We start from the raw sequence: 18,617 nt of genomic DNA, 5'->3' as shown, positions 1-18,617 counted from the left end.
GGTAATTCACAGCCTTTTTTAAGCTCTCCCGAGAGCCCCCCAAGATGTAACCTGCAGTACACCGTCCATTGATCAAAACCTCTGAGCCTCACCGCTCCAGACGGAGAAGCTTTTTCCCGGATGCTTTTCTCAGACGGACCAGGTGCTCTGCTCGAGAGCCTTTTGGTGGGTGTCCTGACCCTCATCAGAAGAGCAGTGTGATTCAAGCACCTCAGCTGAAGCATTTGGCTATCACAGGACATGCTACTGCCAAAAACAGCCCCAAAGCAAACTCAGACTTTGGGTTCACAAACTTCTTTCCACAGGGGAAAGGCAGACCCAGATCCTTAAGAGAGGGCCTGCCCAAGCCCAGGGAGCCCAGCCTCTTAAGATGCAAGTTCCCAGGCTGTGTAAAAGTGACCTTTCTGTTCACTGTCCCATCAGATCCCCCCCACAGGGTGCTCATAGACTTAATGCTCCACATTAAACCAAAAGCGTTTACCCTGGTGCTATTTTCCTCCCCTCTGCAGACACCACTGAAAAGAGAATTCAGTCGATTCAACTCAGAAGGATGACAAAGGAGGAAAAATAGCTGAACCCATTCACAATTCTTTAAGTAAAAGGCAATGCGGAAAGTATCGTGAATGCCGCTTTTAAACCTCTGTCCCAAAACAGGCGCCCACAGGGTGTTTTCTTGCAACCTTCAATTTAGAAAGCCGATGCAGATTCCACCTTGGATTTCATCAGCTGCTTGCCGGCACCTATACCAGCTCTGCTCTGGGAACCGCTCGCAGAGACCCCTTTCGTAAACACTAATGAGTCGGAGCTCATTTTGCAACCAGGCATGGAATTAATGGGAGTCACTTTAGCCTCTTCATTTCTCAACAGTTTTATTGCCTTTAAGAAAATTTTTGTAAAATATAAATACAAAGGCAGGAGATTTACTTACAAAGTTAAAACACAGATCTCAAACATAAACACACAATTCAGAAAATTTAGTTTATGTACAGTTTCAAGCAACTTCAACATATGTTAGTTTTTCAATATTTTACAAGGTACAGAAAAAATAGTTCAAAGTCTTCTTTAAATAAAGAGCATAAAATGTTTAAACATATATAAACAATCCGGTTTGATGTGTGAAAACTAAATTTCACAGCTTTTAAATTAGGATATAAAAGTTCTTACAATTAGTTGATGCGTATGGATATGGTTTAATTTATATTACAAACTATTGAATTATATTCAATAGTGCTTACCTGGCCAAAGCAGGTAATTCTGTAAACAAAAAAACAAAAATAATATCACCAAGTGCCTTACTGAATTCTATCTCCCAAACAAGCCACATGACTTTGATCACATCACCTAGAAAAAGTATGTTCTGTGTAATCAGTGCTTTGTATGAAACAAAGTCAATGTGTGGGTGTGTTCTTTAAAAAAAAAATGTGTTCCGAGTAATAACAAACTTATCCCAAAGCCTGTGTGCATTTAAAGAAACATTATATAACAATTTTGTAAAAACTGATTGAAGTTAAAAAAAAATTCTTCCAAAATCCATCCAACTGGAATTCAGATCTCTTATATAAAGGAAAGATATTTTCATATTTAATAGTGTCCTTTCTTTACAGAAACAATTGCATCTGAACACATATACATAAAGAAGTAACTGTATAGAGCACTGTACATTAAATGGCCTGATGGTTCACCAGAGGATGTCGAAGGGAGGGTCCTCGTGCGGATGCAACCAGTGAAGCGAGGAGCCGAGCAAAGTCTTGAGTTCGCTTGTAAACTCTACCAAGTCCAACAGCTCTTTGCTCTCCGGGTTAAAAGCTTCAAGGTCCGTAGCGCAAGAGAACAACTGGCTGAGGGAAGTCTGTTTGTAAAACTCTGCCTCTGTGATGGTGACGACTTCCAGATTGGGGAAGTTGCAGCGGAAGATGCGAGATGACATTTTTAGCCTCTTCACCACGTCCGAGAGCAAAAGCCAGTTTCGTGGTCTGTGGAAGCGAAGGAGAAACAGGCTCCAACAACTGACGTTAAGCCACACGGGCTTTTCGACTCCTCACCATATCGCTGTGCGACAAACCCTCCCGTGCGAACAACCTCCCCCCGAAATCAAGGCCATTGCCCAGGGCGCAGGCACGTATGCTGCCTTTACTCACACCGCTGCTGCCCACCAGTCCGGGGAAGGAGGGGGAGTGGGCAGGCAGGGGACGAGCGCCTACAGACCCAGGACTCGGGTGCCTACAAACCCAGGACTCGCGCGCCTGGGTCAGCAGCCATCCCGACCACGGCCACTCGACACCACCAAAGGTTCGCCCGGCTGAGCCTGACTCTCACTGAGCACGCTGGGAGAGGGCTGATAGTTACAACCAGAAATTTCAGTGCCTCTGACTGGCAGAGATGCCAATATGAAATATGAGCCCGCAGAGGGTTGGTTTTCTCAAGACAAAGAATAAAATTTTTTAATTCCATCTCTGTACTTGTCCACTTCAGAGAGCTTAAGTTATACCCGTCACCCCAATAACAAAAACATGCTAAGACCCATACTCCTGCATGATTAATCTTTAAAACTGTTTTTCCCACAGCTGCCATCAAAATTGGTGCAAATGACAAACGCTAGCAGTTTACGAAGCTAATTTGTATCTATCTTGAATATAATAGATAATAAAACGTTCCAGGTCTTTGCTTATTATTAAGCATCACGGCATCTTCTGTAAGATGCTTATTTGATCCAATTCAGAGCTTTAAACCAATTTTGCTGCAAAGGCTACAACAGCGGTAATGGTGCCATTGCGTCATCCACGAAAGCGTGTCCAGTCAGTAAAACAGAAAAGCCTGTTAAATAAAACACCTTACAAACATGAAATCCAAATTTAAGTGCTAGAAGCACTTGTATTTTGGGATGCTATACCAAGGTGTCTGCCTGGGATGAGGGAAGGAATTTGTGTTCAAACACCATTCGTCCCACTCGGGAGCATGGCACTCACAACGCAGCCCCGACACGTCAGCCTTTCCCCCTCTCACCTCCTGTTAGCTTATTTCTAAAAAGCCCCCGGCAGTTACAGGATCACACTCTCATTTACATTAGATAAACACAAACGCTTTTCCCCACGGACGCAAACTGCTGTTGTCCCACGTGGATCGTCTCAGCTATTTTTACCCCAAAACCTGTATTTGTTCTTACCCCTGAGAGAGACACACTTGAATGTTGTAACACGGCAAGGGAGGCTCATCCGAAAATTCAAATTCAAAGACATCGCTAAAGCCATCTTCATCTTCATCACCTGGGCTGGGTGGATTTGCCAAGACGTCAAATCCAGATTCATCTTTTGGATCTAAATAAAATTGAATAAAGGTGCCAAGTCAGCACTGAAGACTGTTGCAGGTCTTGCTTTTTCTTCCAATAACGTGATCGGTAAACAAAATCAGTTTGCTTCCTTCCTAGCTTCCTCCGCCATAAAAACAAAACAGCCCCCACCCCCACGTGCCGCATGTTTTGAAAGTCTCCGCATACAAAGAAATAAAGGGTAACATTTGCTCACCGCACACAGAGCTGCCATAGAAATCCCAGTACAAACCAGGGTCATCAACACTTCGACCTTGCAGGTCAGTTAAATACTCTGGAGAGGAAAAAACAACAACAAAAACATACTGATGAGAACAAAAAGTCGGCAAGTTTAGCAGACTCTGTGTCATACAGTCTCACTACACATCCTCCGTACCTTCCATCAAATAAAATCCACACCGAATTCCTGATGTACATCCTACAAAGAATCGCGTGTACACACATCATTCTCGCAAAGATTCCTGGAATTCGCTCTTCTCCTGCATCCCTTCTCCCATCACCTCAAATAATGACCCACAACATCAAATAATATACGGGGATTCAAGATGCTAAGAAGCCCAAGATACTGGACTTTACTGGAGTCCTGATACACCTGCGTGCTTTCTACACTGCACCGTTTGAACAGGTAAGTGGACGAGTACTTAAACTGGCTGACTGTGAACGCTGCAAACATTTTCAGAGGTAAAGTTATCAGGAAATGCGAGTGTCTTTATCCAAAACTAACAGGAAAAAAATCCTAAAACCATGTTAGAACGTGGACATGTTTAAAGACAAGCGCATTTTAATACAGTTTTGCAGCATTTCAGATATAAAATGAGGCAGAACTTGCAAAAAGACAAGCACTAGAAGGATAAAAAGCAAGACCACAGGAAAACATGATTACGTTTAACAAACAGCTATGCCATTTGGCAAGTTTCTTATTTTCATTTCAAGCAGAAAAATGAAGGCACCGAAACAGCCCACTGACCTCCTACCTATCAAATCTGATAGTGGCATAATCCTTATGATTTATTAAAAGCTTCAATTAGAAGGAGCCCCCATGCACGGCTACGCTTCCCACCTGCAGCGCCTGGGTTTTTGCAGGTGGAGAGGGAGCTACTGCAGCCTACCCTAACGCCCCTCAGCATGGAACTACCCCTGCCGGGCGGCGGAGGCTTTGGGAGGCCAGGGAACGTCCCCCCATTTGCCAGGACCAGCAGAGCCCCATGCGATGTGGCCACGCACCCGTGAGGAAGGTCTCCATCAGCTCACTGTGGGTCATTTTCACAATGGTCCTCCCAGAGTAGGTTGCAAGCGTTGGATCAGCACCGTAAGACAGTAACAGGCGGACGATTTCCAAGTGATCGTTTTCGACCGCATCATGGATTGGTCTAGGGAAATAAAAAAGATCGCGGCGTTACCTTTTGACTCAATAGTATTATGCAAATGGGTTTGACGAGAAACTTCTGACTTCAGATCGACGTTATTTATAGAAAGTAACACTATTAATACAGCTGCCAATCATCTCATTGTCGGTTTTACTTGCACATCATCCCCTCCCCTCTTGTCTTTTCACAGTCAGACTGCTCGGGGCAGATATTTCTGCTACGTCTGTTCATTGCCGTACATTATTTCGAGGGCCAGTAAAGTAATTACACCGCTGTAACAGAAAGCAGGAGTTTGCATGAAGCCTCACAAACATAATTTTGCTGCAAGTCACTCTACCGTTCCAAATCTCTGCCAATTTAACAGCGTGTTGTGGAGTAAGGGCTCATTCAGCCTGCCTCTGGGCAAGCACGGAAATCAGTTACCCAAAGCTCCTAAATTATGTACACAGAAGTAAGTTATGAAAATTTGCTGGGAATTAAACTTCCGCGCTGTAGCTTTAAATAGTACTTGCAAATACATATTTGCAGCACAATTCAAGCCTTCTACTTGGAGAATAGAAAAACATGTTATTTTAAGTTTAGTCCACCCAGAAGTTAATGCATTCTAGGCGGCACGAGCAATCTATACGGGCTCAGACATAGATTTTGTGAGCCTACAGAAGGATTATTCATTAATACACATGCCTGCAAATTCCAGGTTTAGAATTCCTTATCGCTAATTATAAATCGCATTAACTTCTGCCTTTAAAATTGATTACACGTAAGGGGGAGTTGTCTGGAAGCAGAACATATTACCCTTCAGACTAACGAGGATGTGTTAAAATCCCATTTTTTCCTCAGACAGCGATGAGCAGGGAACTGAAAGGGGAGTCAAACGCAACGGGCACTGACGACGGCAGTTCAACTCAACCCTACACTCCTCCTCTTTTAGGCTGTCAACACTGCCGCTGCCCAACAAGGCTTTCAAGCCCTCAAACAGATGTATTAAAGACAAGAGAAGTAAGGAAGGACTTTAACTAGGATCGCATACTGCCTTCCTATTAAGCTTTCACAATGATGTTACCAGGAGGAGTCAACTGGAAGCACAGACAACAAGCAAACCCCTCAACTCCGTCTACCAATCTGCCAAGCAACACTCAGCCAACAACCAGGGCTGAAACTCCCTCCTGCCAAGAGGCCACGTCCCACCACTCCTCCTGCCACAGGCGGCAACGTCCCCTCTACGTTGCCGCCGCTTTGCTACAGGCTGGCATCCACGTGAGCTCAGAAGAGAGCAGAGGCAGATGAAAACAGTCGGAGGAGGAAGGCACACCGCCGCTTTCCCACCTATAACATAGAGCTGCTCGTGGGAGGGGGGCTCTGATCCATCTCAAGAAGAAGTACATTCCAAGTGTGTTTACTTCAAGTACTTTCCAGCAGGCTGTGACTGGGGGTGATTAACTTCCGTCACATGTGAAGCACTCTCGCTTGCCCTCATCTTGCTGGAAAACTGTATGCAGTTTGGGTTTTGGCATATGCACGCTATATCGACATGAGAAGGTGCACTTGGGGAGTTTGCAGCTCGTTCCCTGGGGAGAGAGGGCTTATCCAGCGCTGCCTGCCTCCTGCACACCCCAGGCCACCAATGCAGCAAAGAAGCAGGTGATCCTCGAGCTACTGAGCACAGTCCTCGACCCAGCTGGTGCTACCCCTCAGACCCCCAGCACCAGAGAGGACAACACATGCACCCCTTCGAGGCCCGATGCGCCACTCTTCGGAAAGCCACTTTCAAATCTGAAGACGAGAAGGGTGCACAAGGATCACTTGCAATAGAACAGGGTCAGAATATCCCTATCTCAGTTTCTCAGGGAAGTCTCTAACATAACACCAAAACGATCTGATGCCCTTGAGACAGAAGGCGCTGGAGAAGCCAGCATTCCCGGGGTCCCCCACAAGCCTCACCTTCCCACCTCCACCTACTGACTCAGTGCTTCCACACGGGGGCTGCCGCAGCGTCGTCGTGTGCCCAGGCGGCACCCAGCGCATCCAGGGCCCGGCCGGTGCGCAACATCCCGGGCGATGCAACACAAGAGGTAACAAATAGGGGTGCTGACATGAAGGCTAAAGAAGTATCGGGTGTTCCTGGTTGTCAGCAAGCATCTGAGGCCTGAGCCGTCGGGTCACGACACTCCGAGCATCTAGAGCAGGAAAGGTCAGCCTTGCGGCAAACCCTCCTGTCCCCCACTGGGCATGAAGCATCCCCGGCTGAAAGTCTGGCAACAGGCACCAGGAACAGATGAGAGTGAACGGCTGCCGCCAAATGCTGGGGATGCTTTTTCTCCCCCACTCCCTCCCTTTACTGGAGTCTTTCATTTTGAACTGTTTTCCATTTTATTTTAGAATTAGGATTTTCTGGGTTTGGAGGAGAGGGGGGGTGGCGACTATGTGGGTTTATTGGTTTGTGGGCTTTCTTGTTTGTTGTTGGTTTTTTTAAACCGACTTACCTAAGTGGCTTTTCAAGCAGTAATGAATTCAAGATGATCCCTTAACTTATTAAAAACAGCATCTAAATCACTGCCCAGTGTTTCAATCGATTTAACGACGCCCGGACGAGTTTATTAAAGGGCGCCTGGGCATTCCGCAGGAAGGAAAAATCACGGTGCATGGGCTGTAACCCCGGGATGGGACCCCCCCTTCTCCCTTTCTACAGGTCACCCAGCCTGGCACAGCAGTGCAGACAGGGGCAGAGGCAGGGGAACAGGCAGGGGGGGGAAGGCAGGGGGGGCAGGCAGCCCCATCTTTGTCACCTGCTGGAGCACAGGGAGGCCACCCAGGGGACGAGAGGGGACTTCATAGAGGCAAGGGGAAGGAAAGGCACAGTAAAGCGACGCGGAAGGAGGAAGAACAATAAATAGAAGGAAGCGAAGGGAGGAAAGAAAACACTGGCAGGGAGGGTTAAAAAAAAAAAAAAGAAAGGAGATTTGCCGTAGATAAGGCAGGGGAAAAAAGGCAGTAACAGAGCACTGACGGACTCTTTTACTGGCTAGCACAGCTCCTTGGCAAGCTCACGAGTGGGACCATGCAAAGGCACAGCTACTCGTGTTTGCTTCTCCCCACCAGGACCGGCAGAGGAAGGAGTATTTTTCAGTCTTGGCAGAGCTTAACCAACCTCTTTGTAGGCTGCAAAAGTGACTACTGGAGTCGGCAACTTTTTCAGATGTGAAAAAAAGATCCCTGGGAGTCCTCTCCTGGGCTGCTTTGCCCGTATAATCTTTTCCGCCCTGAGCATCATGGAAATAAACACTCTCTATCCCTAATGGTACAGTTAACGGTAGTACAGCTCGTTTCTAAAACAAACCCTTCAAAAGGCCCCAGAAGGATCTGGGGACATTCGAGAGCTGCAATATCCTACAGGAGAGACACATCTCAACCCTCTCTTGTGTACTGTCGAATTCTTCCTACTATTTTTACCGCTACTAGAGTTAGGAAAACATTTCACTGGGGGTTTATCATTCCACCACCAAAATTATAAACTATTTAGACGAGTCAGGGTTTGCTCTCAGCCTTTCAGGCACCATCAGAATTTCCCCCGCTGCAATAAGAGGTCTCGGAACTCGCCGAGCCATACCGTATCTCAGCGTTTTATTTTTATTTCCATTTACTCTATTATGCAACGCTGCCCCATGGAAGAGGCAAGGCTAAAGTTGAGAGGGGGTCGGCCCCGCCCCCTGCCTCTTCTTTAACGCAATTAGCTGCTGGAGGGTATCGCTCTGCCAAGAGCAGCTGAAAGGGACGCAGGAAGAGAGCCATCTTGGCATGGTCCTCCCAGGGAAAAAATAAAAAAAAGGCTGAGCTCATCAGCCGCCAGTGAGAAGGATAAAGCAAAACTGGCTGCAGAGAGCGAATCTAGCGCGCGGACTCTGAGGCAACAGAGAGGCCTCCTCGCTAGCGGGCAGGAGCTGCCTGTATTTTTGGCACACGGCGTTGTTTTTTAAAGCGTCGCCGGTTCAGCTAGGGCATGCTGCGGAGGGAAGAGGAGAAGAACAAGGAGGTAAGGCCAAATACACGGGCAACCATCCTTGCTAATGTCAGGCACTGGCTGTCCCACGCCCCTCGTTGAGCTACTGCAGTTACTGGGGTCCTGTCAGGGAAGGAAAGCGCTCACCTCTTAAGCACGCTCTATTATTATTTATAGGTAAGGCGATTAAGAGCCCTTAGTGACTGTGGCACCTCCGAGACAGGTCTTAAAGATCTCGCCCCCGGTTCTACAATAATCTTTGATTAGCTACTAATTCAGCAGCAGAGTGCTTTCGTATTCAGGGTCTGCAGGCACTGCATTTGGAGAGCCACCACCAGCACAGAGTTTAAGGGAAAAAACATAGGTGACGTGTATATGTAGCCCGGCCAGGAGCTAGGATGCTGTGAACAAGGGCAGGCAGAGGGACAGGGTGCAATGCAGGCAGAGCCCCAGCGCTGAGCTAAGGGCGAAGGGAAGGACTGCACCATACCTACACCCCCTTCAGACACCACCGCCTCCTCACCCTGCCCTGCCGCTACAAGTCTGGCACTTGGTTTGGGTTTGGCTTCACCAAGATTTCTGATAGCATGGGAAACCAGAGGCTCAAAGCCGACCTTATCGGCTGAACTCACTGGCTGCGCAGGTACATAAAAGGCAACACCAAAGCAAGAGGCTCAGGTCTTTGCGTCACCTTCAGAACTTAAAACACGCACCTGCAAAACCATTGTGTCAGTCAGGGCACCTGCAGCGTTTCAGATGGGACCGAGCGGAGAGATGCACCGACCCTGCAGAGCTCTCCTACACCCTTCACATTCGTACGGCCATGAGACTTCAGAGGCTTCAGGCTGAAGCCATGTCCTCACTTGTCACAACTTTGCAGAGGGTGTCCTCCAAAAAGCTGACCGCACAGGCGGCAGGCAGCAAGCAACGCAGACCCAAGCTTCAGGCAGCTGGGACCCAAGTGACCCCCCAGGCTGCCACACGAACAAAGGCAGCGTATGCAGTTACATCACAGCTCGTGCAGTTACATCACTCCTCTATGCGGTTTCACATTAACTGGCTGAACACCCACCGTTCCTGCCTGGAGACTTGAAGGCTTCCAGCACGACCAGAAATATCTTTGGCTGGGCTTGTGAGGTGACAGAGGGGGGCAATAAGGCACATTCAGTGTAGTTAAAAAAGCAGGGGAGGGGGAGAGCCTTTGATAATGTGTTTGCCTGGGGTTTTTTGGTTTTAAGGTTTTAGTATCTTTCCAAGGGGTGAACGTGCTCAGGAATTTGATTTCTGAAAGCAAGACAGTTGAGGAAGACTGACACTTCTTCCCTCCTAAAAGTTAAAGGAGAAAAACTTCTTGAGGCTTCAACAGAGAAATGGGATTTATCTTATGAATGTCAGGGTTTGCTCTACAGAGACAGCGAAGTCTGGCCCTACCAAAAGGCGGGGCTAACACCGACCACAAGTTCCTTACAGAATCTTCTGCTCTCCGTCCTACCCAGCTCAGGGCAGCTAGACCATCTTTCATCTGTATATTCGATGTGGTTTGGGATTCACCCTCTCTGTTGGGCAGCTTTTCAAACAAGAAACAAGCCTGCCATCAGAAGAGAAAGGGGACCTTAAGCAGAGTTCCGACATTCCCGTCTTATGATCAGATCATTATGATGTTCATTTCTAAAATGCATTTCCCCCCAAACAACTTTTCAGGGTACACAGGGCAAGTTTCTTGAAAATCAGCTCCATCTGTGAATCGAAATCAAAGGAGGACTCGGAACTGGCGGGTGATTAGGACTGGTCAGAAACTTCCTGGGGTTAATTTTCTATATAGGTTATTCTGGCAAGTGAGACAAAAACAATTTAGGAATCTTTTCACAGCAACTTGCCCCTGTCGCATAGGTCACATATTAAAGCTGGAGATGGCAGAAAATGTGGGGCTGTTTTGTCAGCCCAGAGAGCCGAGACTTCTTAAAAGAAGTGGGAGGTGGGGAAGGAATCTGACAATCCAGCCAGAGTTTCAGTGTTTCCTTTGGGCCGTGATGGGCCGGTAACGACTGGCCATCATGAACTTCCAATGGACCATCCTAACCAGCCGCCTTGGGACTTTTGTTTTCCTGACTCCTCCCTTCCCAAGTTAATAAATAAAGAGCTGAAGAACAAAAGAGGCAGACTCTTAGTTATGCTAATTTTACCTCCTTGGCTATTTGGATGGTGATAGTGAATGTGATAAACCATTTAAGATAACAAGCTGCAGGAGCTTCACGGAATACAAAGCAACCCGTCCCCAAAATGCATAGACTGGATAACATTCTGCATACGCTGAGGAAAAGTTACCCCAAGGTCAGCCCCGCCGAGGTGGTCAAAGAGGCACTTCAGGAGACACACAAGAAGCTTAAAAAAGATGCGGAGCAGCATTTCTATAACGACAAAAAAAAAAAAAAAAAAAAAAAAAAAGCCCGCTACCTATTCTGCGAGCATAGGAACTAAGCACCCCTGCTCTTCTGTGAAGGAAACAAAAAAAGCCTAAATCAAGATTAAAAAAAAAAACAACCAACATCCAAAATATCAAATGAGCAGATAAAGAGTTTGACAGTTCAGCAAACCAACATTTTTATATAGCATATATAGGACTCGCACACCCAATCACTGCAAAAGCCTGAAGAGTAACCCTGCTACCAAGGCAAAGCCCACTCTTTTGGCACAGTTCAAAGGACCTCGGGAGCGCACATGAGCAGGGGCCGCAGCTCAAGCATCACTCCTTGCTGCCCCGCAGCTGCAAATTTCACAAACTCTTAAAAAAACCCAATCGTATTAAAACTCCCAGAGAAAAAAATTACACTGGACGCGAGTCACAGCAAAAGCATACCCTCACCGCTTTATGAACCACTGAGAGGAGGAGGTCACTGACTCCTGCAGGGCTCCTGCCCAAGGACCAGCAATGAGGGCATCACCCGCCTTGGGGGTTTCACGCAGGGTGGGCAGGGGGACAAGAGGAGGATAAAGAAGCAGAGAGGGAAGAGGTGGCTTTCTCCCGCCATCGCGCCCAGAGAAGCTCCTGCCAGGTGGTGGTGACCACCCGACGCCGGGCCAGGGGTGCTGCTAACCTGGTTCCATCCTGAGCGCTGCAGTTGACGTCAGCCCCGTACTCGAGGAGATGCCGCACGATGCTCAGCCAGCCCCTGGCACAGGCCTCGTGCAGGGCACAGTAACCCGCGTTGTCACGATGATTCACATCACACACCTTGTTTTCCAAACAGTACAGAACCACTTCCTGGAAATGGGAGGAAAAACAGATACATCGAGTTATTTCTTGCTGCAGAGATGCACGGATTTCTCTTCTTGAAGGAAAATGGGGCAAGGGGGGGAAAGGGCAAAAAACGCAACCCCCCTACGATATGCCTCAGTTACCCTCTTTGCGACGGGTCAGTCAAAAGGAAAAGGAAAAGGGGAAGCTGCTGAAAGTCCCGCATCTTCAGGAGGCATAGCAGAGACCATGACTTCCCACGAGCAGACTTGCGTGCGCAAAAGCAGCAGCGAGAGCTCCGCGCCCCGCAGGGACCTTCCCGCAGCCCCCAGCGTCAGGAATCATCGCGGAGGGGGAACGTGCAAATTTCACAGACAAAACTCAACAGCTTTCCACTTCTCAAAACTTCCAGGCGTGAAGCTAGCAGGAAGGTTTTTACTCTTACATCTGCATTTTTTAGCAGAAAATTCTGCAAGCCCAACAGCAGCGCAGCAGACGTCAGTTTGACTTTAAAAAGAAAAAGCGCATGACCCGAAACAAAACACATTTAAGACACACAAAGGACGGTTTGCTATCAGCAAACAAAAAAAAAAAAAAAAAAAAGCCCGACTCTATCAAGATCAGGGAAATCCCATTTTCACCCACCCTGGTTTTCTGCATGCACAACTAAAGCCAGGCGCCAGGTTCCAATAACGAGCCCGGCGCCATGGGAAGCCATGTGAATTTAACACAATTCATCTTGCAGTCAAATATACCACGGTCGAGAGCCTAGGCCAGACTCAGCTCTACGCTGTCGTGCGGCCTTGAAACAATGACTGCTCCATCACTCAACCGAAAATTTAGGATGGTGCGAGCCTTCCTCGATTTGTCTCAGATGCAAAAGGAAAAAAAAAAAACAAAACCAACAAAACCAACGCATTTGTAAGTGATGCTGTATGTATAAAATAGCCCCCGCGTTCCCAGATTAGTGGCAAGCCATTAATTTTGCATTTGCTCCTCTCGAAGGCTGAGCGACATCCTTGCAAAGCGAGATACGGCGCGGAGGGGGCGAGTGTTTGCTTTGCCAAAGCAAGGGAATAAAATAACCGCCGGGTGCGATGCATTTATTCTTCCCGTCTCAAAATCTACCGGAAAGCCCGCAATAATCTCTGCTCTGGGTATACCTGACCCGAGAGCTGGTATCCAGGATACAGCATGAAGCTGCTCTTTTAGCAGGCCCTCACCAACCAGGCTAAAGCAGAGCTGCCCGTCCCAGGCGCCAGAGCATCCCCCTCACCTGCCACCGGGACAGAGCCGCCCGCCACCCGCACCCCGTGCACCCACCGGTTTAACCCAGGATCCCCACGGTCCCACCTCGCGCCGAGGAGGGGCTCTTCATCTTCCTGCTCATCAGCCCAAAGGCCAAAAATCGGTGCGGAACGGGTGTTCTTTACCCTGCACTCGCTCAAGCCCGTAAGTAAGGGCTGTGGAAAATTATACCCTGGAGGTATGATTTTTTCCTTCAAAACCAGACCACCCTGCCAGGCAAAATTAGCAGACGGATATAGGTAGCAGAAGCGGCTGCCGTATTCAGCTCCATTTTTAGCATGCAGTTGCTGTTTAAAATAGACTCTGCAACTCAAAATAAAGGAACACCTTTCATCTATTTTTGTAAAAAGGAAAGGCTCATCCTAGGGTGGAATGCCTACTACTGGACGAAAAGGCTAATTTTGTCGGGCAATTCTGTGTTAAGAGGCTATAAGAAGAATGTCATTAACCACAAAATGTAACCATAAAGACCATAAAACTCTACATCGTTAATTAATTAAATGCCTCATTAACTTTTTTTAACATGATTTATTCAATTTACAAAAAAATTAGCCATCGCTGCCGAATACAGGAACATGTGGTGCCACAAACACACTTTTGGTTTCATAAGCATCTCTCGCTAACATTAGAGAAAGGCTGTGAAAGTGCCACGGGGCAATTTAATGTCTGTTCAGGTGCTCTATTTAAACCAGCATTCTGAAAATCACTCGCAGTTAATCCAAAGAGCCCAGCTAGCACGTCACCAGCCAAGATACGTGCCCCTGCCGCTTCTGCTGCGGCCAGTTTGTTAGCCAAATGGCGAGCAGCAGCGTTAAAAGGTGCACGGCAAGCGTGCGTGCTCCCTGTTCACCTACGGAGAGGTGCCCTTCGCTTTAGTCTCTCCCACCCATGCTCTGCAGCAGCTCCCCCATGCCCTGGGCAAGCACGCTGCCACCAAGAAGCGCTATTCCGTTCCACCCAACCTCTCGAAACACAGCACCTGGGCGAGGCGCTCTGACCGGAGCCGTGACACTCCCCCGCAGCACCCTGCCAAACCCCAGAAGCGATGCATGTCCCCTGGCAGGATGCGGGAGCCCCAAGGGAGCTGTGCAAGGGCAGGACGATGCTCAGGAGCTCCTGCAGCCGATGCTCAGGAGCTCCTGCAGCCGTGCCACCGGGGACCCAGGGCCGGGTCCTCGTGTGAGGCATCCCCAGGGCAAAGCCTCTCCCCCTGCCTCAATAAGCCCCTGTCCTGGTGAGTGTTTAAACCCCCTGGGAACAAACATCGTCTCTCCCCCACCCCTATCACACACCACGCATTCCTCTAATTGCACTGTCTTCCCAGGCACGATTTAATCCCAAATTCACCAGAGAATTTTCCAAGTCCAGACACACAACCAAAAAGCAACAAGCAGCACAAAGACAACCTGTGTTTCCTCTCCCATCAAATTCATTACGCAAGCCTTTTGCAATTTTTTTCCCAAAAAGACTTTATGCTCCCTATAATTCCCCCTTCACAAAAAGTAAATTACAGTTTTAAGACTGCTATTATCTCAAGTCATTTGTTTCAAATGGGGAAAACAGAATGGATTTGAGAGCTTCCATACACTGGGATGGGTTGCTAACATCCTGATGAAGCAAGGCCTGGCGGCAGAAGCTTAGCAAAGAAAAGGCAAAGCTTCCCACCAGCGTTTTGCTCGGACCGTATGGAATTCCAGAGCCAAAGACCATTTGCACAACTGTCTTTAAGTAGCCTTGTTGGCTGCGGCCCTGTAATTTATCTGACCAGACACAAGCCGCGTTTCTCCTTCGACATTTCACTCTCACGTCAGCTTTTACGCGCAAAATCGTAACCATGGGGGGGGGGTGTGTCCCCTCTCCGTGACTACCTGGGGTACATCCGTACTGTGCAATCAAGGGTGGGGCAGAGGCACCCAAGCTAGAAGCATCTGGGATGCCGGTGGGTCCAGGAGGAGGGGTGCTCCATACAGCTCGCCAGCATCTCTGCATGCCAAAGGTGCCACTGCTGCCTCTGGGTTTGGGGTGGGATCTCTGCACAGCCGCAGGGCATCCCTGCTGCCAAGGCAGGCAGGCAGGCTGCCAAGGGCAGGCACGAGCTCACCCCCGCTCAGAACAGAGCTGCTGGCGCTGCCCTGCCCCAGTACAACATCCCTGCCGCCGTCAGGGCTCAGCGGTGCCCTGGGGTGCCAGCCACCCCCAGCCCCGGGTCCTGCACCAGCACTTGGGGTCCCTTTGCCAGCCACCCCCCATCTGCCCGTGAGCACCCGGCGCTCCCACTCCAGCATCAGCCCCCGGCCATCACGCCACCAGCGGCCACCGAAGGTTGCTGCCCCGCTAACGGGGACGGCAGAAAACAGACGTGTGCAGCTGCCACAGGTCACAAACCAGCAAATGAGCTTGACCCGACGAGCTTTTGCTTTGTTTTGTTTTAAACAGAGGAATTTGTAACTTCTTGACCACTCTCATTTTTCTGGAGACAGAGGAAATTCAGCTTTCTAGTAACGGCTGTAGTCTGGTCGCTAGCAAGAAAAACAGAGCTACAGAGTTTCCATGGCTGAACAAACTATCACAGCTCACCACAGGCCAAAAGAAGCCCCAGTGGGGAGGCGCGGCCACCCACTGCTCTGGTCCTTGAAATGACACCCCGGCCCCGCTCGGCCCTCCGGCCCCGCGCCCCGCCGAGAACAGGACCCACTGCCACGCTGCCAACGCCGGCTGAGCCGGGATATTTAAGACGTGTCTCAACAAACCAGAATAACGTCAAAATAACAAACGTCAACCGGAATATTTAAGACGTGGCGTTCGCTGGAACTTTTGGGTGAATTCAAGTCAGAAAATCCTCCACCAGCTGTCGATGGGGTAACACAAGGTTAGCCCCGGGCCCCCAGGCCCCCAACCTTGGTGAGCCTGGGCATCCCCAGCTTTCTACAACCAGCCCAGTAACGGCCAAGGCTGCAGACAGCTCCTGCTATCGACAAAGCACGTGGAGAGCCCTCGGCCCCTGCTTCAGCAAGACCTCAGCCCACCACTAAGTTTCGGAGCTGCCCCCACTGAGAGCACGGCAGGCACAGAAAGCAAAGCACACAAGCAAAGCGCCCCGTGGCAGCTTGCTAGGGGGCGAGTACCGCTCGCCCTGACAGGCACCGTGCCGGAAGAAAATACCCTTTGATAGCTCGGAGCACGTGCTATAGCACATTTTGATTTGTGGACCCACAGGAAATTTTAGGTCCATAGGAAATGAAATCGTTTAAATTATGGAGATTACCATAGCAACGTTGTGACAACCACTTCTCCTCCTCCTAGCTGGAGCTGAAGTGTCCTGGGTTTGAAGAAGCCTTTGTCTAGGGCAAACAAAACCTTTCCAACAAACCCTGCCTTCCACAGCCGGAGAAGGCCTCTCTCCGCACGAAGCTCTCCAGCTATACGAAGGGCATTTACAGGTGTCTACAAACCCCTGAGGCTGGGCAGGCCCCACCTGGGCCCAGGCTGACGCCACCTTCCAAAGCGGGGGCTCAAGCCCAGCCCTGAGGTCCAAGCAGTCCTCTCACCACCGCGGCAAGCCCTGCAGCCGCGCTGGAGGCAGCAACCGCTCTCTGCAATGAAACCCCTCTTTGCAAGGTCTGAAGTTGAGCAACAACAACGCCCGTGCCCATATCCCCCTATTTCCCCAATAAAAGCGTGCTTCAAAACAGCGGAGCTAGGGGCTTCATCAGTTTCTGATTTTTGTGGCCACAGAGGGGCCGTTTCATTAGCCAGCGTTGTTCCAGCTATGCCGTGCAGCCCCGGGCTCTGAGCACAAAGCACACGGAGCGCTCCTAGGATGCATCTGATCGTGCAAGAGGACCCTCCAAGCAGTGCTACAGCCTGTGTCACACACCAGATACTCCTTGGAGAAAAGAACAAGAAATAAAACCCTTCTCCCAAACTACACGCTTTTCACAAATAACAGAAGCAAAAGTCGTACAGCTCATTAAAGATCACCGTAAAGACTACTGTAAAAAAAAAAAAAGACATCCATTCTGTTCACAGATGGCTTATATTTAAACGGGCGTGAGGGTGACCAACAGAGCTTTACCCTTTGCTCGTTCACGCAGGATGCTGCTTCCCCTGCATCCCCGCCAGCTGACCCCACCGCCCTGGGGACCCTTTCCCACCTGTCTGCAAATTTCAACTGCCAGACTCAAAGCCTCCTCTTCACAAAATTTCCATCTATAAAACTGGAAGGAGGGTTTTAACTTCTGAAATAAAAGCCCACCGTCCCGCAGGACGGCGAGGGAGCCTTACCTCATAGCCCAGGCGTGCCGCCCGCTGCAGCAGCGTTTCCCCCGCGTTCTTGTTGACAATGAGCCTCCGGGCTTCGGGCGGCATGGGCCGGCTCGGGGTGGTCTCCTGAGGGGGGCTCGCCATCGGCAGCTGCGAGGGCTGCGAGACGGGCAGCAAGGAGGGGGCCTGCTGCAGGCGATCGTACAGCTTCTGCTCGTAGGGCTTGGCTGGGGAGGAGTCGCCGTCGGAAGTGGGCTCTGGTCGCTTCCTGACTTTCCTCGTTACCGTGACCTGTCAAAACCATTATCGTGGGGTTTGTTTGGGTTTTTTTACCCTCGTTTTTACAATACAGCGAGGCGGTTATGTTTTGCCAGGAAAGAATTACGCTTTTCTACGCCTGTTTAATATTTTAAGGAAGACCCGCTCCGGCTCTTAAACGCGAGATCCCCTCACCCCCTGCAACAGCGCCTTTAACTTGGGTTAAAAAAAGCAAATACAAGATGCGCCAAGCATCTGCAGATGAATTTGAATGCAATCCCCGCTATTTAGACAATTAAGTCTAAATAAAGATACCTTATCTTCAGCATTTTCGATATCTGTGGTGTCATCCCCTGTCAGAGATGACCTCCTTCTCCTCTCCTGCAGTGCCAAGTGTTTTGTTTTACACTGACGTTTCCCTGATGGCTTCTCACACTCGCTGTATTTCTGCAGCAGAGATGCATGTTGGAAATCCTCCTCTTCGTCTGTGTACAGCCCATCTGTCTTCCGGCTTTCTTTAATTTTCTGCTGTTTGGCAGCCAACCTCGAGGCTGGAGTACAGCTTGGCTGAGCCTGCCTTTTGCTGTTTGCATTGGTGGATGAAAGGCTCTTCATGTGCGGAGACACTGGGAATACGGGCAAGCCTAAATGGGAAGGAAAGGCATTACACGTTGCATGGTGTGTTAAAAGGAAAACGCATTGCTAGCACTTAACACAAGCTCCTCGACTGCTTAAGAGATCTACCAATTACATTTTCAAATCATTAATATTTTAAGCGTTCCACATTCAAATTGTAAATAGCATCTCGCCAGTTAACGTTACGCTAACAGTTGTAACGGCTCTGATAAAAATCGCTAAATGAAA

The 18,617-nt window shown here is 49.2% G+C and overlaps 1 protein-coding gene across 1 annotated transcript in view; it reads right to left on the bottom strand.

Moving 5' to 3' along the window:
• Positions 1-1,060: 1,060 nt before the first annotated feature.
• Positions 1,061-18,617, bottom strand: part of BCOR (BCL6 corepressor) — a 57,083-nt gene continuing 39,526 nt past the window's right edge. The window contains 7 exon segments of the mRNA XM_035901900.1: positions 1,061-1,973; positions 3,164-3,314; positions 3,522-3,599; positions 4,550-4,695; positions 11,785-11,951; positions 17,517-17,786; positions 18,069-18,397. Of these exon segments, the coding sequence (XP_035757793.1) occupies positions 1,679-1,973; positions 3,164-3,314; positions 3,522-3,599; positions 4,550-4,695; positions 11,785-11,951; positions 17,517-17,786; positions 18,069-18,397 (1,436 nt within the window). The 3' untranslated portion in view covers positions 1,061-1,678.

The sequence above is a fragment of the Egretta garzetta genome, unplaced genomic scaffold, assembly GCF_000687185.1.
Source record: "Egretta garzetta isolate BGI_Z169 unplaced genomic scaffold, ASM68718v1 scaffold70, whole genome shotgun sequence".
Lineage (NCBI taxonomy): Eukaryota > Metazoa > Chordata > Aves > Pelecaniformes > Ardeidae > Egretta > Egretta garzetta.
The sequence above is the reverse complement of the archived record's forward strand: the minus strand, read 5'-3'. Positions and strand labels throughout refer to the sequence as shown.